The sequence below is a fragment of the Ogataea philodendri genome (assembly GCF_020536065.1).
Source record: "Ogataea philodendri strain CBS6075 chromosome Unknown scaffold1, whole genome shotgun sequence".
Taxonomy (NCBI): Eukaryota; Fungi; Ascomycota; class Pichiomycetes; order Pichiales; family Pichiaceae; genus Ogataea; species Ogataea philodendri.
Window position 1 is genome coordinate 1052234 of NW_025763889.1, and position 19298 is coordinate 1071531.

A 19298-nucleotide genomic window follows, 5' to 3' on the forward strand; every position below is an offset into this window, starting at 1 on the left:
TTCATAGCATATTTACATATTTCTTTTTTCGGTATACTATTAACGCTATCTTTGGCAATTTATGATAAATCCCAACAGGGTGATCTTGAAGAGTTGCGAACCCGAATTCATTTTGGTCTGAAAATGTCCGATTACGACGTCCCTGGCGGATTCCCGTCGCTGCAGTCCCGGGAGTTCACGTTGAAGACTCCTCCGCGGATCAGGAGCGAGATGAAAACGTCCACTCCGTCCTCTGGTGCGTTCAAATTCACACCCACCCACGGGAAAAAGCTGTACCCGACCATTGTGCTCTCTCCAACAGACGGTTCCGACAGCAACACCAGCTACCAGGAGAAAGACAATGCCTCGTTCACTAAGGAGATGGACTATCTGCAAACCAAGCTGTTTTCGTCCAAACTCACCTCGTCCGTGCTGACCGAGCTGAACGACCGGTACCAAAAAGTCCGCAACGACAACATTCTTAATATCCAGAAGCTGAACGCCACGAGCCCGAAACCGCTCAATCGACGGCCGTCTTCCCGGTATGCCAGCGATCATCGTGGCAGGTTTAACCGGCTGGAGTCCATTTCGTCACATTACGCAGCCCGGCGAGCCAGACAGCCACCAACAGAGAACAAGCAGCCGGCAAGAAAGGTGTTTGAAGGGCCAGAGCACCAAACCCGGAAAACTCCAAACGACAAACGGCTCGGGCTTCAGGACCTGGGCAGTGCTTCCAAACGGCTGCGTGTACTCGACGGCTACAAAGAGGTCGTCGAATCGGTCGAGAGCCCTACAAGACCACAGGAGGAGAAACAGAAGATCATGGAGCAGCAGCTGAACAGACAGCGGGGCGAGCAGCCGGTCCTGGGCTCGTTACCACGGCTCCAGTTTTCGCGGCCGTCTAGTGGCTCTGTGGCTTCCAAACCGGCTTCCAAACCGGCTTCCAAGCTCCCTTCGTACCTGCAGCCGACCAAGTCGTCCATCCAGCGGTCCGAAAGTAAACCGCGTCTTAATACCAGCGAGTCTACCTCGCATCTACCGCGACTCAGCAATATTGTCCGTTCCAAAACGATGCAGGAGATCTCTCCGTCCAGAATGAACAAGATCTCCACAAATACACAAGCTCCACTGGGGCTGGCCCAGAAACCTCAGTCACGGGTGCCGTCGCTCTCGAAATCGGCATCGTCCATGAGTCTGGCCCGGAAATCCAGTATCCCGCAGCTTGCGAGACCAACCGTGAAAAAAGACGTTTCCAGACCGTGGAGAAATTAAATTTATTTCAGATTGCGAATTTTTCTGCCAACCATGGCTCATCACGCTGATTACTCCGATTTCAGCGCAAACACCACCAAACAGGAGCTCCTGCAACAGGTGATCGACTCGTACCAGGCGTTGAGCGAGGGCCAAACCAATTGGGTGTGCAATCTTGCCAACTGCAGCTCGTTGGTGTGGCACTGTTACAACGAAGGACTCGCCAAGAAGGTCAACTGGGCCGGGTTCTATGTGGTGGACCCTGCAGACAACAAACAGCTGATTCTCGGACCTTTTATGGGGAAGGTTGCGTGCCAGACAATCAAAATCGGACAAGGAGTGTGTGGTGCTGCGGCGGCCTCGAAACAGACACAGCTTGTTCCTGACGTGGAGAAATTCCCAGGCCATATTGCCTGCGACGGCGAAACAAAAAGCGAGATCGTGGTGCCCATTGTGCATGACGACAAGCTCGTTGGTGTTCTGGACATTGACTGTTTGGAACTCAATGGGTTCGACACGGCCGACCAACAAAACCTCGAGGCCCTGTGCAAGCTGATTAGCGAATCGTCCAAATGGTGATCCAGATGGCTTATTCATGCGGACTTGCCGGTTGATAGATCTTATCGAAACTTTTCAACGGGATGTTTGGTTCTGTGTCTTCAGTATCGCTTTCTTCAAAATGCATGCCTATTCGGCTTTCCAAATTCCAATTAATTGTTCGTAGTCTTCGTTGTTTCTTTCGTCTTTTCAGCCAGTAGCTGTGGAAAATATTTGATATGCCGATAGCAATGACCGAGCCGGCCATATTAGCAAGGATATCCAGCGGGTCGAACGTCCTAGACGGTGCGAGCAGGTGTTGGAGGAACTCGCTGCCAATGGCTCCAAATAGCGTGCAAACTACCAAACTCAGGTTTCGAACGAATCTCAGTGACTTGATGTTCCAGATCCAGTAAAACAAAAGACTCATCACGAAGAACATGGAAAAATGCAGCCACTTGTCGTAAGGCAGCGAGATATCCGCCAGTCCCAAATACAACGACCCGCAAGCAACAACAACAAGCGCCGAAAACGGTATTTTCCTGATCTTCATGCCAATTTCACCAAGAGGGCATTTATCAAGAAAATAAATCTAGTTAAGCGAATTTAGTTAGAATTATTTTATTATTTGTTCCCCTATTGTTTTCGCCATATTATGATCGCAAATGAATAGGGTATGTGGCGTTTGCGGAACGCACAGCACAAGTCCGCAGTACTATTGCGGGTCCTGTATGAACTTCAAGGTGCTGAAACTCAAGCTGAACATCACCAATTTGGGGTATCTTGATGAGACGTACGGGTTCGAGATTGATAAGGTTTTACAAGACTGTATCAATGGACACAGCGCCAGAGTACTCGAGAACTATCTGGCTGGGAAGCTGGACGTGGCAGAACAGCCGAAGGACAGTTTGAGTCCGTCCGTGGAGGCAATTTCCCGGCTGGCGTACATGTTGTTGGCTGTCGAGTTAGCGCAGTTGCGCAAGAACCTGAAACAGGTGGACGGGACGCTCAAGCAGCAGGAACTGGTGAACGCGCGACTGAAGGCCAGGATCCAGGATTTGCGCGAGAGTCAGGCTCAACAGTTGCAATTAGCACAGAAAAAGACACAAGATTTGAAACAACGCCATCAGGAACGACTGAACAGAATACGTTTGGCAACACAAGAAGTGCAGAACGAGAAACTGGCCAAGATCCTGCGTTTGATAGATCAATCCAAGGCAAAGCACTTTGAACAGCTGGTTCATGTTGCCGGGTACGAGACGGTCAATTGGACACAGAAAAGCGACGCTTCCAAGTCCAAGCTCGGAAGCCTGGAACGACTCAATTACAATCTAATGCACATGTTGGTCAAGCAGCAAGAAAAGGCCGAGTTCAAGAACATTCTATTTTTCTCGCCCGTGCTGCCCTTGACCAGATACCTCCACTACAAATTTGACACCGTGATGGACTCAGTTTTGAAAGTGGCTCTGTTTACGACGCTGGCGTCCAAGTATCTGGACGTTGTTCTCCCGTACACGGTGTCGCGCACAGAAGCGTTTGAGCACACGATCGGAAATGCACTCGACAGGTCGCCTCTTTGGATCCCAAAACCGGACGAGAAGTCCGAGCCCGTTTCGAGCCTCGTGGAAGTTAGCAGTCAAGATCTGACCTCGTTTTGCGGAGGTTTAGCAAAACTCATAGTGAACCTTGTGGTGATCATTAACCATACTAGAGCTTCCCGGCTCACGTTCCAGAATCTGCTTGCCATAGACGAGCTCGTAAAGATCATTGTTGGCGAAATTGCAACCACTAAAGAATCTGCCCCCATTTCGATGGTGGCAGAAACGGCTCCCAAACGAAAGTCGTACTTTTCGATGTTCAATTTCTGGACCAGACGCAAAACCAGACCGCCTACAATAGACGAGCACTACGAGAAGCCTGCTGCCGAACACGACTCAAACGCTGTCCTGGAGGTGTCGTTGTTCAACAGCCAGAATCTGGTTGAACATGTGCACGACCAGAAAATCGATATCCATTCAAAGATCGCCAACAGCACGCTTGGGGTCTCGCCGTCAGCATCATCGTCTACAGTTGGGGCGTCTATTTTCGGCAGCAGCTCCAGCATGAACCCGTCCAACGCGCAAGAATGGACGTCTGACGAAGGGTCCATACCGGACGTTGAGTGGCTTTCCGGCAAATTGTACTCGTATTTTGGGTCTGAAATAGCGAAATCGCTCGACAAGGAGACAAGAACGAGCGTTCCGGCCAGCAGCGAGCTGTCGGTGTCCACTCCGTCAACTTATCGGCAGATCAACTACAACACTCAGAACACGGAATCCTTGGGGTCCAAGTTCAAAACGGCGCCATTGTTCTCCACAAACACAATGCCGATCTACCAGTCAAACATACCGTCCACATCCAGAAGTCGGTTCCGTCACTACCAGCCGTCGCGCCCTGCGAAAACCACAGATAACTGGGAAGTTATATAGCTACGCACTGAGAATTTAAATTTAATTTAAATCCACTTACCCGGCCGTCGGTCGTGCAAGTTGATTAAAATGTGCTGCTTCGAAAGAGCCAGCCAGACACATTTCAAGTGATTGCGCTATAAGCAAGTCGTTAGGCCAATTGCAAATAATATAACAACACCATGCTTTCGGACCAAGAACTTTTTGAGCTGAACAAGAAGGCTGTTTCGCAAGGTTTCAACATCAACCCACGGATTAGTTATAATACCGTGGGGGGCGTGAATGGTCCTCTTGTCATTTTGGACAAAGTCAAGTTCCCAAGATATAACGAGATTGTCAACCTTACTTTGCCGGACGGAACTACCAGAGCAGGTCAAGTTTTGGAAGTGAAGGGTGAAAGAGCCGTTGTGCAAGTTTTTGAAGGTACTTCTGGAATTGATGTCAAGAAGACCAGAGTTGAGTTTACAGGAGAGAACTTGAAGATTCCTATATCCGAGGACATGTTGGGTAGAGTTTTTGATGGTTCTGGAAGACCTATTGATAACGGACCACGGGTTTTCGCTGAAGACTACTTGGATATTAACGGTTCTCCAATTAACCCATTTGCTCGTATTTATCCAGAAGAGATGATTTCCACGGGTATTTCTGCCATTGACACCATGAACTCGATTGCCAGAGGTCAAAAGATTCCTATTTTCTCTGCCTCTGGTCTTCCCCACAACGAGATTGCTGCCCAGATCTGTAGACAAGCCGGTTTGGTCAGACCAACCAAAGATGTCCAAGACGGTCACGAGGAGAACTTCTGTATTGTTTTCGCTGCTATGGGTGTCAATTTGGAGACCTCTCGTTTCTTCAAGCAGGATTTCGAGGAAAACGGATCTTTGGACAGAACCTCGTTGTTCTTGAATTTGGCCAACGACCCAACCATTGAAAGAATCATCACTCCAAGATTGGCCCTGACCACCGCCGAGTACCTTGCTTACCAAACCGAGAAGCACGTTTTGACCATCTTGACCGACATGTCTTCGTACGCCGACGCCTTGAGAGAGGTTTCTGCTGCCAGAGAAGAAGTTCCAGGTAGAAGAGGTTACCCAGGTTACATGTACACGGATTTGTCCACCATTTACGAGAGAGCCGGTCGTGTTGAAGGTAGAAACGGATCGATCACCCAGATTCCTATTTTGACCATGCCGAACGACGATATCACTCACCCTATTCCCGACTTGACCGGTTATATTACCGAGGGCCAGATCTTTGTGGACAGACAATTGTCCAACAGAGGAATATATCCACCTATCAACGTGCTGCCATCCTTGTCGAGATTGATGAAGAGTGCCATTGGAGATGGTATGACCAGAAAAGACCACGGTGACGTGAGTAACCAGCTCTACGCCAAGTACGCCATTGGTAGAGACGCAGCTGCCATGAAGTCGGTTGTGGGAGAAGAAGCCCTTTCCACCGAGGACAAGTTGTCTTTGGAGTTCCTGGAGAAGTTTGAAAAGACATTTATTTCGCAAGGTGCTTACGAGAACAGATCCATTTTCGAGTCGTTGGACCAGGCCTGGTCTCTTTTGAGAATCTATCCAAAGGAGATGCTCAACAGAATCTCTCCAAAGATTCTAGCAGAGTTCTACGATAGAGAGAGACAAGCAGAGACAGCCAAGGAGACACCAAAGGAGTCCGAGGCCCCATTGATCGATGCATAAATAGACTATTAAAAGAAAGGATGGTAATTGTCTTGTGATATATCGATTGGCTCCCGCGTATCTGGTGCGAGGAGCAAATGATGTAATATATTTTTTACCCCAAAATCTTTGTCCAAATTGCTTTCTTCCCATGCAATTCCTGATCCGCCAGCCGTCTTTCCCACGATATGGCCTGAAACCCGTGAATGCGTTTCTTGATCTGCCTGCGGAGATTCTTTATCATGTGTTTAAGCTTGTTCCGAACGAGCTGAAGGCGGTTTGTCGCTCGTTCTATGTCATGTATAACGAGTATTATTGCGAGAAACTGGTGACCGAGTTGGGCGAGGATATCATTTTTAACATCGCCATGTACAACATAGACGAGTTGGTTGATTACATCCGGTCGTTTGACTATTGGCGCAAAACTTTGAGGGAAATAGCCTCCAACCATTATAATTTGAAGGACCCCGAACACGACGTGGAAGTCCGCAAATCCATGACCCCAAACGAAATCGTCAGTTGCAAGTACATCAAGGATTCCTGGAAATTGGTGTACGGGATCTACAAGAATCGGCGGTTGTTTGTGGAGTACGACGACTATCAGATCGACGAGCCACAAAGTCACCTCACCCGATCTCTTTTGCATGTCAACAAGACGTATCTTGTCAAATACCGTAAGACGGTGCAACTTTCTGCCGACATCTACAATTTGTCGTGTGGACTAATCATTCAGAATGCTCTGGGGTTGGGCAGCATGAATTTTAAAGTGATCAGAACAGATACAAACCAGGAGTTGCTCAGTTTCTTCCCGGCCACCAATATTAACGACCTGGTTCCGCACGGCAAGTTTGTGCTGCTGGACCTGGGAGATTTCACCTTGCGGATGACCGACGAGGAGAAACGCACATTGACCGAAAACAAACAGCTGGAGGTGGACATTGTGATGGAAGAGACTGGACTTTATCTCAAGTCTGGGTTTGTGGTTTGTTTTATCGACGTGAACGCTTATCCTTCGTCGAGCAAGGGAATTGACCCGTACACGAACAAGGTCGTTGTCACGGAGAAACGTCCGTGGATGGCGTGGTCGATCGACAACCAGGAACCCATTCCGGAGGTTGTTGTGAACCGGTTACTAAAACGGCTATACAAGTCGATCAACGGGCTGGTTTCGATGAAGCCACAGGAGTCGCCGTTCCAGCGGATCGGCAGTTTTGCAGAGCTGAACGGCCGGCAGCCAATCCAACAGACCAAGACAGAACGGCGGCGCAGAAACTCCGAGTTCGAGCCCATCATCGACGTGGATACCTACAACAGAGATTTCTACTCAAACGTCAACGAGAACGGCGAGCCAATCACACGCACCTTCCGATACCTGACCCAGTACGATAGACGGCTTCAAGAGACTCGTGTGGCGGTGGGTGAGGAGCACGTTGCTGTCAACGAGCCGCTAAAATGGAAATTATCCACCATCTTAGAGGTGTAAATTAATGAGATAAAAAAACTACAGCTACTAACCTTTTTTTTTACATGAAGAATTTTTTTGCCTCCTAATCTAAGCAGAAGCAACATCATAAATTCCCAATTCCTTCCACCTTTTCCCATTCCGCCATCCACATGACCGCTTCCGAATCTCTCTTTGAAACGAATTTCGCCCAGGACCCGAGCCCGTTGGTGGCCGGCGACACTTTGTTGAAAGACGTGGATCTGGGCAAGAGCCTGATCACCTACCGGGTGCTTGTGTCGAGAAGAGAGGCCGGCGCTATAATCGGCAAGAACGGCGACTGTATCACCCATATTCGCGAACACACAAACATCAAGGCAGGCGTTTCCAAAGTCATTGAAGGCTGTATCGACAGAATCCTTACCGTCACGGGTATAGTGGATAACGTGCCCGAGGCTTTGGTGCAAGCTGCACAGGCAGTGACCCAGTCCAACGTTCAGACGATCGCAAACTCAGTCGCCAACGGAACAGACCCAACTTCCCTCATCACATACAACTTCTTTCCCCTGAAGGCCCTGTGCCCTACTCCGGCCGCCTCTGACCCATTGTATGCCGAGACCTTGAGTCTGAGACTTTTGATTCCACACTCGCAAATGGGCACCCTGATCGGAAAGGCCGGCGCCCGCATCAAGTCGATCCAGGAAACCTACAACGTCAAGATGGTGGCTTCCAAGGACTACCTGCGAAACTCCACCGAGCGCATAGTCGAGGTCCAGGGAACAGCCGCGGACCTGCGACAGGCACTGGACGTGATTTCACGGTGTCTACTGAGAGATTACCACGGCGTCGTGGCCACCGTTTACTATACCCCATCTCCTCGCCAACCGCCTTACAGAGGAGGATCCAGACTCGACCCTTCTTTGGGAAGCGGACCCGACAGAGAGGTTTCTGAGAAAACCAGTTTCCCTGGCGAGTTCGTGGGAGCTCTTATCGGGAAAAAGGGCGCCCGGATCCAGGAAGTCCGCAGAACTTCTGGCTGTACGATCAACATCGAGACCGAAGATAACGAACAGGGCCAGCGAGAGTTTACTCTCACCGGAACAGCACTCAGCGTCGACCGCGCTCTTTCGTCTCTGTATTCCTACTTTGAGAGAGAGAAGCAGCGTAGAGACGAACAGGTGCAACAAGAGTAGGCCATGGATATTTACAAAAGCTTTTTTTATGTCATTTTAACGTTGTATGATTTTTCGGAAAAACCTAATTATTAGCCGACTTACAGTTCCGTGAATTAGTTGCGTGCGGCTTTAAAAAAATAGCAGGACAATACACCTGGATCACCTTTTTTCACGCTAACAGGATAAACTCCGAAATCTCACGGCGCGGTTATAAAACAGCGCCCGCTCTGACACTTGTCCATCAATTCTCACCATGTCTTCTGTATCGGACCTTGAAAAAATGAGACACTCAGACTCCAGCTCCATGGACCAGTCTTTTACTGAGGAGCTTGAGCCCTATGTTCTGGAGAGGGATGAATGCGCTGCTCTTAGCCGAACCGCTAGCCACCACAGTCTTTATCCTGACCAGGAGGTGGTCAACATCCTGTCGCACCCAGAAAGCGGCAAACAATCGTCTCCGTGCTACGAGGTTACTTTGGAAGCCACCGAAACAACCCATCCGCTGATGCTCCCTGTGTGGCGCAAGTGGCTGATTGTGCTCACCCTTGCGCTTGTTGGTCTAGACATCTGTTTGTTGTCCAGCTGCTGGTCGCTGGTGTCGCCGTTGCAGCAGAAATACGGTGTTTCTCACGAACTGTTTGTACTGGGGGTGTCTTTTTACATTTTCGGCATGGCATGGGGTCCGCTTTTCCTGTCACCCATCAGCGAGTTTTACGGCCGCAAACTGACCTACATCATTGGCCTGCTACTCAGCATTGTGTTCCAGATCCTCATGTGCTTTGTGCCCAACTACGGGTTCCTCATTTTTTGTCGGTTCATGTCCGGTCTTTTTGGCTCTGTTTTCTTATCGGTTGCACCAGGTACGATTTCCGACATATTTACCAAACAGACCATCGGCACCCCGCTGTCCATCTACTCGTTGTGTCCGTTCCTGGGCCCCAGTCTCGGCCCACTGCTTGCGGGAATAGTTGTCCAGTTCGGCAAGCAAAAATACATGTGGACGTTTTACAGTCTCCTGATTTTTAGTGCTTTCCTGTTCGTTCTTATGGTGATTGTTATTCCCGAGACCTATGTTCCAATCTTGACCAAACGCAAGGCAAAAGCTCTCAGACTCGAGACAGGCATCGACGACTACTACGCTCCATTGGAACACTCTGCCAACAGTCTAATTCACACCATCTTGAAAGCTCCCCAAAGACCGCTGTCTGTGCTGCTATTCGACCCAATGATGTCTGTGCTCTGCTTCTACTCCGGGCTAGTTTTGGGAATCGTTTACCTGTTCTTTTTCTCTGTTCCCTACACGTTCCACAAGGTGTGGGGTTTCAACGTCGCGGAGCAGGGACTTGCGTTCCTGGGCATGACAGTCGGCATGGTCGCATCGTCCGCGGTGTCGCCGTACTTTGGAACAATCTACCACAAACTCAGCGAGAAACACGGCAGACCAGAACCAGAGTACCGGTTCCCGCCGCTTATTGTTGGCGGAATGCTGGCTCCTGCGTCTCTGATCACCATGGCATTCACAACGTACAAGCAATGCCACTGGATCGGGGCGCTTATCGCGTCCGGTTTCTATGGAATGTCCACGGGACTGATCATCTCCGGAATCTTCACTTACACAACAGATGCGTACCGGTTGTTTGCTGCGTCGGCTGCTGCTGCCAACACGTTCACCCGGTGCTCCATGGCTGGGATTTTCCCGCTATTTGGGCTCCAGATGTACGAAAAGCTCGGAGTCAACTATGCGTGTCTGCTGCTGGCAATGCTGGCACTGCTGTTGGCGCCTGCACCGCTGTTTTTCTACAAATTTGGCTCGAAACTCAGACAACGGTCGAAGTTTGCCTGGAGCAGCGAAAAATAACACAGATCTTTATAGAGTTGTGTAACGAAATACATTATGCGCTATAGACTTAAGCCTGGACAGCCTCGGCCTGAGCATCCTCAACAGGCTTGAAGTCGTTAACGTAAGGCTCAGCAACAGGCTGGTCCTCCTTTGGCTCGTAGATAACAACGGAGTCAGGAAGAGCCTTTGGTCCCTTTCTGTTGGTAGCTGGGTCCTTCATAATCTTGACCTTGATACCCAAAATACCTTGTCTAAGCAAAACGTGTCTGGTAGCAACATCAATGAAGTCAATGACTGGTTGACCAGAGTGGATCATGAAACCGTCACCGAACTTCATAGACTTAGCTCTAGCACCCTTGGACTTACCAGAGATGACGACCTCGACACCCTTAGCACCGGACTCCATCACGTATCTGATAACACCGTAAGCGGCTCTTCTAACAGCAAGACCGTTCAACAACTTGTACCGGAGCGACTCACATTGAGTAACGGCGGAAAGACCTCTGTCCTGGACTCTCTCGGCGAACAAGACGATGGTACCTGGAGCAAACTTGAATCTCTTCTGGACAAGAGAAGTAAGCTCGTTGATTCTTCTACCCTTCTCACCAAGGACTCTTTGGGTGTTGGTGGCAGAGATGATGACCTCGGTCTTGGTTGGGGTGATTCTAACCTCGACACCGGCGTATCCCTCTTCTGGGAGTTCTCTGCTGAAGAATTCGTTCAACTCGGCGTAGAAGACACCGTCAGCAACAAGCTTTCTTTTCTTGGAGAAGTTGGCAACCATTTTGATGATAGGATTGTTTGTGAGGTGAAAAATTTGGCTGAAATAAAATTTTAGGAGGGCATGGGTTGGGTCTTCAACATCACGTGACGCCCCGAACATTTGGAAAAGGTAATTTTTCCCCCTGTCGCGCCTTGCTGCCTCTTGGCTAGAACTTGCATTTTGCAAAAGCCGGCTGTGCACGATCGCATAGAGTTGTGAAACATGTACGCGATTACGTTATAAGCTTAAGTAGGCTGGATGAAGTTGGAATGCAAAATATGAGCCAAACCCAGATCACATTCAATGTCAGTGATTACTACGAAATCAAGGATATAGTTGGTGAGGGGGCTTATGGCATCGTCTGTTCGGCCATTTACAAGCCTTCGCAGCAGAAAGTGGCCATCAAGAAGATCCAGCCGTTCGAGCGGACAATGTTCTGTTTAAGGACGTTGCGCGAGTTGAAGCTACTCAAACACTTCAACCATGAGAATATCATCGGAATATTGGATATCCAGATTCCGTATGACTTTGACAGCTTCAACGAGGTGTACTTAATCCAAGAACTCATGGAGACAGATTTGCATCGGGTCATCAGGACTCAAACTTTGAGCGACAACCACTGTCAGTACTTTATCTATCAGACACTTCGTGCATTGAAGGCATTGCATTCCGCCAACGTGCTCCATAGAGACCTTAAGCCTTCGAACTTGCTGCTGAATTCCAACTGCGACCTCAAGATCTGCGATTTTGGACTCGCGCGTTCGGTGGCCTCCCAGGAGGACAACTTTGGGTTCATGACCGAGTACGTGGCTACGAGATGGTACCGTGCGCCGGAGATCATGCTCACATTCCAGGAATACACCACCGCGATCGACGTGTGGTCGGTTGGCTGCATTCTCGCAGAAATGCTTTCGGGCAGACCGTTGTTCCCAGGAACCGACTACCACAACCAGTTGTGGCTGATCATCGACGCTCTGGGCACTCCGCTGATGGAGGACTACAGCTCCATCAAGTCGAAGCGGGCCAAGGAGTACATAAGGACACTTCCGTTTAGAAAGAAGAAGAGTTTCCACGAGCTTTTCCCCAACGCCAATCCTGATGCCATAGATCTGTTGGAGAAACTGCTCACCTTCAACCCGAAAAAGAGAATCACTGTCGAGGAGGCACTGGACCATCCTTACGTTTCGTTCTACCACGAGCCAAACGACGAGCCTGTTGCAGAAAAGATCCCCGACGACTTTTTCGACTTTGACAAGCGCAAGGACGATTTGTCTCTTCTGGAGTTGAAGAAGATGCTCTATGACGAAATCATGGAGCCACTGAATATGAGCGAAGCATAAATAAATAATATCGCATAAATTGTATCTGGAGTACATTTGTAAGCATTTTTTATGACTATATGCTAAAAGGTATCTACTTTCCGGTTGAGGTGTGGTACCTGATCGCCGAGAATTTGCACGCAGAAGATTGGATCAACTTGCGCGCCACCAATTCTCAGCTTTATCTGATTTTCTCCGCCAACGAGCTCTGGAAACCGCTCGTGATTGAAACTTGGTACAAATATACACACCACCAGGATACCGTCAAAGACCAGTATTGGCTCGGTCTTTACTACAAACACGTCAATGCCGACCGTGTTCTGCGCAACAAACTTCATTCTCTAGAGAACTTACAACACCAGCCCGGGTCGCAGGTCTGGAACGTGCTGAGTCCGGTTTTCGAGGACCCTGATTTGTACGTTCCGGAGCTCGTTCGGCTGTCGCAACATCTGAACACAAGCTACTTGAAAAACGGAGCATACCACAAGGCAGATTTCGATAACCTGCTCACGTCGCGACTAAACAATCTGCGCTGCATCTATCTGGCGAGCTCCGTGCTCCGAGCAATCAGACTGTGCAAGATGTTCCAGTACGAGTTTGACTACTTCCGCAGAGAAACGGACAACGAGAACTTTGAGACCTTGGAGGATATGCTGATGCATTTCTCGTACATTGATCCGTTCTTCTACGAGTTCTACGAATACAGAGAACGCACACTCAAGTCGGTGGAGAAGGCGTACCGGGAATTAGAGCTCGACAACACTGTCTCCAACACCGCCAAGGTCAAGCAATTGGCGTCTCTGTTGCAAGAACAACTCTACCGCAATTCCATGGCCAAAACGCCGTTTCAAACAGAGCAGACCAGGTACAGGTTCTGTGAAGACTTCTGTCTGCTACGAGTGTATGCCGGAGACGTTATCGGTGCTCCCGAGTGTATCCACGCCATCATGCACAAACTATGCGACACAGTGGACATTCCAGTGAGAGTCAACAAGGCCAACTTTATTGTCGAAGACCCAACAGTGCGAGGAGGTACTTCTCACTTTATTATTTATTCTTACAAGACGGTCCAGATCAACATCGATGAGATCCTCAACACCAGTTCGCCGTCCATCGTCAACATCTACCGCTCGTACATCACGTGCAAGGAACTGAAGCTTCATGTGGCCTCGCTATTCTTCGAAGCGTTCAGCCTCAACCCGAGAATACCATCCACCATCCACCCCCAAGCTTTAAATGACGATGAACTGCATGTATCTGCGCTGGGCGACCGAATCCAGGGCCAAATTCTCGGATTCTACTGTGCAGACGACTTTAGTGTCCGTATCTTCACCCGTTTCTGGAGTATCCGAATGCGTAACTGGAACACGAGACCTCGAATCTTCGACACAGGACTGGTCTCTGTGTTTTTTCTATCGAACCAGATCGCTTTCTTGAGCATTGGACTGATAACCGTCTCGAGCAAGTATCAAGAGCTTGCCATGCTCTACGAAGATCTTAAAGACATGATTTCCAAACAGTCAGGCAGATGTATATCCATGGACATGGCACATGGCGACGCAAACAAGTTCACCGAGAACAGATACGAGTCGTTCGAGGCAGGACAGCTAGTTTTGCACCGGGGGATTCAGCCTCTGCTGGTGCTTGGTTTTGATTCGAGCGAAAAACCAGAGTCCTGTCGTTGCATGAAGCTAACTGGTGGCATCTTTATTTCGTTGCCCCGGAATCTTGTTCCGTTCTGCTATGATTCGTCGGAATTCGACGCAGCAGTCAAACAGTTCGCCATCTACGACGAGCTTGGAGCATACTTCACCAAGTTTGACGAAAAAACCAAACGGTTCATACTAATTAATAACGAATCATGATTACTATGTACAAAATTATATCTCCACCAGGAGTTTACCAGCTCGCTTCTTGGGCGACGACGACGACCGCGCGTACGGAGTGTATCTGAGCGGAATCAGTTTGTTCAACAAAACATTCTGGATAAAGGAGAACACGTTCGAACTGATCCAGTATAACGATAAGGCAGCAGGAGCATAGGTGGAGAGAACAACCAGGAAACAGATACTCATTCTGGATAATGTAATGACACTATCAAACGCGGTGGGTCTCAAGGTGTTCTTCACGCCTCTCGTGGTGAGCTTCATCAGGTCTGCAGTACGGAAATTCCACTCTGCATTGGTCAAGGCTGTAATTCCCAAAGTAATTGGTAGCACAAAGTACGGATCAGAAAAAGTCAGGTTCACCAAGTACCCGAGTCCTTCTGTTGACAGTGTAGGGTCCAGTGGCATGGCCCCGACGTCGGTCCAGCCAGTGAGTACCCGGAACGATTGGGACAACGTGATCCATAACGGGATCTGCAGAGCAGGCAGAAACAGGAACTTCCACGACTGACACCCGTTGTCTTTAAAAATCTGCCGCTGACGTCTCATTCTCTCCTTTGAAGCTAGAACGATGATCTTGTCAGCAGATAGTTTCTCTGCCTCTGTCTTGATGATGCTTGAGGGATTGGCCCGTGCGTTCTGCTGCGCAGCCTGTGCGCTGGCTGCCAGTCGAATCTTGGACACGGGAAAAGTAGCCCCGATCATCGGTCGCAGCTCGTTTTGTCTTTGTAAGCCTTTTCTTTGGTACACTGCGAGCGGCAGCGTGGTCACCGTACGAACAGCAAACGTTGCCAGCGGAATAAAGGCCCACCACGGGAGCCCCACCGCAGCATGGGCTGCCGAAATTAGCTGAGCGCCTTCCTCAAATACGGAAAAAAGCTCTGTTCCAAACCGACGGCGTCCCAGACTTTTCGCGCTGGCTCTGGCCCGGCTCGCTGTTGTGAACATTTCGTCTGGTGAATTATTTTTTTCTACTTATTTTTCATACCATGTCGCAAAAAAGAGGTAGACCGGCTCCAAAGCTCAACAGAGCCTGCATGTTGTGCGGGCTGGTGCAATCGATGAACGTAAGTACCGGAACAAGATACGACATCCGCCAAGATGACTAACAGTCCAGCAATTCCGGAACGACGGGTGTCCAAACTGCGAGTCTGTTCTCCATTTCGCAGATAACGACGATCTCGTGAGAGAATGCACATCGCCAACGTTTGAAGGACTCGTTGCTTTGCACGGCGACCAGGCCTCGTGGGTGGCCAGATGGCTCAGAGTCGAGCACTTTGTGCCGGGACTGTATGCAGTGAGAGTGATAGGAAAGCTGCCCGACGACGTTCGTGGAGACCTGCAGGCCCAGGGCATCGAGTACCGGCCACGTGACGGGTCCGTTCAAGACTGAGCGCGAAAACTACAAGCACAAGATTACCTGTATTTCTAAAAAGTACGACGTATACGACACGCGGCTCAAGCGATCAAGTTGTGGAAACACAAATAGACACAATCTCAACTCCAAAAGAGCACCATGGAACACCCCGCTAGTCACCTGACCGGGTGTCAAGCCATGTTGCACCATCGTGTCTCCGAAAAAACGTTCGCTGTGCCGCACCTGGCTGCCGTGTGGTTTACATAATCAAAAATATCCACATGCTGTGAAAATTTTCAACAAAAGTAACCTGCAGTCGTATAAAAAGATCTCTAAGTCTGAAGTTTTTTTCCCATAACCTTTTTAAACGTTATTGATCCATACATAATGAGCAATTACAAAGTCGCTGACATTTCCCTTGCCGCTTTCGGTAGAAAAGACATTGAGTTGTCTGAGAACGAGATGCCTGGTTTGATGTACATCAGAGAGAAGTACGGTCCTTCTCAGCCTCTTAAGGGTGCCAGAATCGCTGGATGTTTACACATGACTGTCCAGACTGCTGTTCTGATCGAGACCCTGGTCGCTCTTGGTGCTGAGGTTACCTGGTCTTCTTGTAACATCTACTCCACCCAGGACCACGCTGCTGCTGCCATTGCTGCTGCTGGTGTTCCAGTTTTCGCCTGGAAGGGTGAGACCGAGGAGGAGTACTTGTGGTGTATTGAGCAACAGTTGTTTGCTTTCAAGGACAACAAGAAGCTCAACTTGATCTTGGACGATGGTGGAGACTTGACCTCCCTTGTCCACGAGAAGCACCCAGATATGTTGAAGGACTGTTTCGGACTTTCTGAGGAGACCACCACTGGTGTCCACCACTTGTACAAGATGTTGAAGGAGGGCAACCTCAAGGTTCCAGCCATCAACGTCAACGACTCCGTCACCAAGTCCAAGTTCGACAACTTGTACGGTTGCAGAGAGTCTTTGGTCGATGGTATCAAGAGAGCCACCGATGTCATGATCGCTGGTAAAGTTGCCGTTGTTGCTGGTTTCGGTGACGTTGGTAAAGGTTGTGCCATGGCTCTGAGAGGTATGGGTGCTAGAGTCATCGTTACTGAGGTCGACCCTATCAACGCTTTGCAGGCTGCTGTTTCCGGCTACCAGGTCACCACCATGGAGGAGGCTGCCCCACAAGGTCAAATCTTCGTTACCACCACCGGTTGCAGAGACATCATCACTGGTGAGCACTTCGCCGTCATGCCAGAGGACGCCATTGTGTGTAACATTGGTCACTTCGACGTTGAGATCGACGTTGCTTGGCTTAAGGCCAATGCCGTTGACGCAGTCAACATCAAGCCACAGGTTGACAGATACTTGCTCAAGTCCGGTAAGCACGTGATTTTGCTTGCTGACGGTAGATTGGTCAACTTGGGATGTGCCACCGGACACGCTTCGTTTGTCATGTCCTGTTCTTTCTCCAACCAGGTTCTTGCTCAAATTGCTCTGTTCAAGGCTGACGATGCTGACTTCAGAAAGAAGTTTGCAGAGTTCGAGAAGACTGGTCCTTTCGACATTGGTGTCCACACCTTGCCAAAGATCTTGGACGAGACCGTTGCTGCCTGCCACTTGAACCACTTGGGCGTCAAACTCACCAAGTTGACCAAGGTCCAGAGCGAGTACTTGGACATTCCTCTTCAGGGTCCATACAAGGCTGATCACTACAGATATTAAGCGATACACTAGACGATTAGCGATTTTGCATCAACTGCATTTGTATTTCGGATTCCCGTTGTACCTTTCTTAGAAGGTTCGCCACTTTTATGTTATAATGCCATGCTCAACATCATGTATAATAATTTGATTTAAAAAGCTGTTTTCTGCTTATTTAATTGTAGTATGGGGAATTATTTTATAATATTTAGATATGTCTAGTTTTCCTTCTTATCTATTAAAGCTCACTTATGGCTACGAATTGCAACGACGGGGCGATCGACTAAAGTCGTACGAACAGCCAAAGTCGAAACAGGACATTCGTGATACCATGGTGACCAGGCTATCGACCAATGGGATCCTTGGATCGAGTCCTGCCTTGTTTAACCAGAATGAGGAGTATATTGATAAGTTGGTGGACATTCTAAAATCCAAAGGTTTGGAGAAAGCAAGCGCCATGGCTTCTAATGAGCTTGACAATGACGAGTCTGAAGCTGAAGAATTCGGCGGCAATGTTGACGACTCAATGACTCAAACTTCTGAAGGGCTTAATTTTAATTCCGAAGACTCTAGCAACGTCTTTTCTGCATCAACACATTTACCTTCGCGCTGGATAACACCCAAAGACTGCCAATTTGAACTGTCATTGGATGGGCTGGAGATCTCGACCAAAAACCCGGCCAAGCCAGTCACATCCAGCTCGTCTTCGATAACAGTCAATTTACCCAACCATTCGCAAACAGGGGTGTTTTCCACAAAGGCAAACCACATCGTTCCGGAGAGCATTGGGATCTACTACTACGAGGTGGAGATCGTGTTTGGGCTGAGCTCGGGTGCCGATGTGACCGTTGGGTTCATGGACGGCGACCATCCTGAAGAGATTATCAGTTCGTTGCGGGGACATGACGAAAACACTTGGGGATACAAGGGCAAAGATGCCAAGTTGATCCATTTTGAGGATGGACGCACCAATTTCAAGAGCTCTTGCAAGTTTGGCAACAAGGACGTTGTTGGGTGTGGTGTCAATTTTATCAATGACTCGATCTTTATCACCAAAAACGGCGCCTTTCTGGGAGAAGCATTCCAATTACCTTCGCACATCAACAAAGTGATTCCAGCAATTAGTCTGGGTGCCTGGAATTCTGTGTCGACGAATTTTGGGTTGTCCAAACCGTTTAGATTCAACATCGACAATTACGTGGAATCTTTCAAGCTTGACTTTAAGAAGAAAGTTCTTGAATCTGGGTCCCCGTGGTTTGCGTTAAACGAACATTCTTCTGACCCAGACAACACCACCGATACAAAGACGTTCATTGATAGAATGATCAAGAAGTATTTTGATCACAATGGGTACGGAAACGCACTAAAAGCTTTCAACAGGGAGCTCAAGGAGGAAGGTTCCACCGAGCCAGAAGGTTCGGTTCGCCACGAAAATGGAATCAAGAAACATATCAGGACACTAATTAAGGCGAATCGGGTGGACGATGCCATAGATACGATCAACTCGAACTTTCCGTCGCTTTTGCAAGACAACCAATCTGTGTTATTCAAGTTGGAATGTCTCAAGCTGATCAGCGTGATAGGCGACAAGAACGAGTCGGACTTCTTAAAGTACGCTCAGAATATGAGATCGCGGTATCCATCTGAGCCTTACCACAAGACTCTAGACGAGATATCTGCGTTGTTAGCGTACAACGACCCGAAACAGACCGCATTATACAAAACGTTCACTGATTTCGAGAGAGACAGAGTGATATTTAATCTATCTGAGCTGATAAGTGCCGAAAGCGGGCTTCCAACAAAGTCGAATTTCGCAGCGATGATCGAGAAAGCGCAGAGTCTCGAGTCGGAGTGTTCCAACAAGGAGATGAGACTGGTGAACATTCTTAGCGATTTTGTTGACATATAACACCA

The 19298-nt window shown here is 48.9% G+C and overlaps 16 protein-coding genes across 16 annotated transcripts; 11 read left to right on the forward strand and 5 right to left on the reverse strand.

Annotated features, from left to right (window-relative positions):
* Window positions 1–123: 123 nt before the first annotated feature.
* Window positions 124–1251, forward strand: OGAPHI_002560 (uncharacterized protein; the record flags this gene model as incomplete). The annotated part of the gene is made up of 1 exon (XM_046203443.1): window positions 124–1251. The coding sequence occupies one exon, from the start codon at window positions 124–126 to the stop codon at window positions 1249–1251; it is 1128 nt and encodes a 375-aa protein (XP_046063219.1).
* Window positions 1252–1284: 33 nt separating this feature from the next.
* OGAPHI_002561 (uncharacterized protein) lies at window positions 1285–1809 on the forward strand (the record flags this gene model as incomplete). Its single annotated transcript, XM_046203444.1, has 1 exon — window positions 1285–1809. The coding sequence occupies one exon, from the start codon at window positions 1285–1287 to the stop codon at window positions 1807–1809; it is 525 nt and encodes a 174-aa protein (XP_046063220.1).
* A 689-nt stretch (window positions 1810–2498) lies between these two features.
* On the forward strand, window positions 2499–4235 carry OGAPHI_002562 (uncharacterized protein; the record flags this gene model as incomplete). The annotated part of the gene is made up of 1 exon (XM_046203445.1): window positions 2499–4235. One exon carries the CDS (start codon window positions 2499–2501, stop codon window positions 4233–4235), a length of 1737 nt encoding a protein of 578 aa, XP_046063221.1.
* OGAPHI_002563 (uncharacterized protein) lies at window positions 3191–6052 on the reverse strand (the record flags this gene model as incomplete). Its single annotated transcript, XM_046203446.1, has 4 exons — window positions 3191–3386; window positions 3678–4044; window positions 4483–5793; window positions 6019–6052. The coding sequence occupies 4 exons, from the start codon at window positions 6050–6052 to the stop codon at window positions 3191–3193; spliced, it is 1908 nt and encodes a 635-aa protein (XP_046063222.1).
* OGAPHI_002564 (uncharacterized protein) lies at window positions 4397–5920 on the forward strand (the record flags this gene model as incomplete). The annotated part of the gene is made up of 1 exon (XM_046203447.1): window positions 4397–5920. The coding sequence occupies one exon, from the start codon at window positions 4397–4399 to the stop codon at window positions 5918–5920; it is 1524 nt and encodes a 507-aa protein (XP_046063223.1).
* A 214-nt stretch (window positions 6053–6266) lies between the features above and the next one.
* OGAPHI_002565 (uncharacterized protein) lies at window positions 6267–7382 on the forward strand (the record flags this gene model as incomplete). Its single annotated transcript, XM_046203448.1, has 1 exon — window positions 6267–7382. One exon carries the CDS (start codon window positions 6267–6269, stop codon window positions 7380–7382), a length of 1116 nt encoding a protein of 371 aa, XP_046063224.1.
* Window positions 7383–7513: 131 nt separating this feature from the next.
* Window positions 7514–8533, forward strand: OGAPHI_002566 (uncharacterized protein; the record flags this gene model as incomplete). The annotated part of the gene is made up of 1 exon (XM_046203449.1): window positions 7514–8533. The coding sequence occupies one exon, from the start codon at window positions 7514–7516 to the stop codon at window positions 8531–8533; it is 1020 nt and encodes a 339-aa protein (XP_046063225.1).
* Window positions 8534–8795: 262 nt separating this feature from the next.
* On the forward strand, window positions 8796–11193 carry OGAPHI_002567 (uncharacterized protein; the record flags this gene model as incomplete). The annotated part of the gene is made up of 2 exons (XM_046203450.1): window positions 8796–10348; window positions 10461–11193. 2 exons carry the CDS (start codon window positions 8796–8798, stop codon window positions 11191–11193), a joined length of 2286 nt encoding a protein of 761 aa, XP_046063226.1.
* Window positions 10423–11139, reverse strand: OGAPHI_002568 (uncharacterized protein; the record flags this gene model as incomplete). The annotated part of the gene is made up of 1 exon (XM_046203452.1): window positions 10423–11139. The coding sequence occupies one exon, from the start codon at window positions 11137–11139 to the stop codon at window positions 10423–10425; it is 717 nt and encodes a 238-aa protein (XP_046063227.1).
* A 194-nt stretch (window positions 11194–11387) lies between the features above and the next one.
* Window positions 11388–12458, forward strand: OGAPHI_002569 (uncharacterized protein; the record flags this gene model as incomplete). Its single annotated transcript, XM_046203453.1, has 1 exon — window positions 11388–12458. The coding sequence occupies one exon, from the start codon at window positions 11388–11390 to the stop codon at window positions 12456–12458; it is 1071 nt and encodes a 356-aa protein (XP_046063228.1).
* Window positions 11756–12775, reverse strand: OGAPHI_002570 (uncharacterized protein; the record flags this gene model as incomplete). The annotated part of the gene is made up of 2 exons (XM_046203454.1): window positions 11756–12058; window positions 12536–12775. 2 exons carry the CDS (start codon window positions 12773–12775, stop codon window positions 11756–11758), a joined length of 543 nt encoding a protein of 180 aa, XP_046063229.1.
* On the forward strand, window positions 12518–14302 carry OGAPHI_002571 (uncharacterized protein; the record flags this gene model as incomplete). The annotated part of the gene is made up of 1 exon (XM_046203455.1): window positions 12518–14302. One exon carries the CDS (start codon window positions 12518–12520, stop codon window positions 14300–14302), a length of 1785 nt encoding a protein of 594 aa, XP_046063230.1.
* OGAPHI_002572 (uncharacterized protein) lies at window positions 13670–18155 on the reverse strand (the record flags this gene model as incomplete). Its single annotated transcript, XM_046203456.1, has 6 exons — window positions 13670–13836; window positions 14341–15204; window positions 15312–15466; window positions 16222–17385; window positions 17680–17878; window positions 17987–18155. The coding sequence occupies 6 exons, from the start codon at window positions 18153–18155 to the stop codon at window positions 13670–13672; spliced, it is 2718 nt and encodes a 905-aa protein (XP_046063231.1).
* On the forward strand, window positions 16068–17405 carry OGAPHI_002573 (uncharacterized protein; the record flags this gene model as incomplete). Its single annotated transcript, XM_046203457.1, has 1 exon — window positions 16068–17405. The coding sequence occupies one exon, from the start codon at window positions 16068–16070 to the stop codon at window positions 17403–17405; it is 1338 nt and encodes a 445-aa protein (XP_046063232.1).
* On the forward strand, window positions 17599–19293 carry OGAPHI_002574 (uncharacterized protein; the record flags this gene model as incomplete). The annotated part of the gene is made up of 1 exon (XM_046203458.1): window positions 17599–19293. One exon carries the CDS (start codon window positions 17599–17601, stop codon window positions 19291–19293), a length of 1695 nt encoding a protein of 564 aa, XP_046063233.1.
* OGAPHI_002575 (uncharacterized protein) lies at window positions 18183–18572 on the reverse strand (the record flags this gene model as incomplete). The annotated part of the gene is made up of 1 exon (XM_046203459.1): window positions 18183–18572. The coding sequence occupies one exon, from the start codon at window positions 18570–18572 to the stop codon at window positions 18183–18185; it is 390 nt and encodes a 129-aa protein (XP_046063234.1).
* Window positions 19294–19298: the final 5 nt, after the last annotated feature.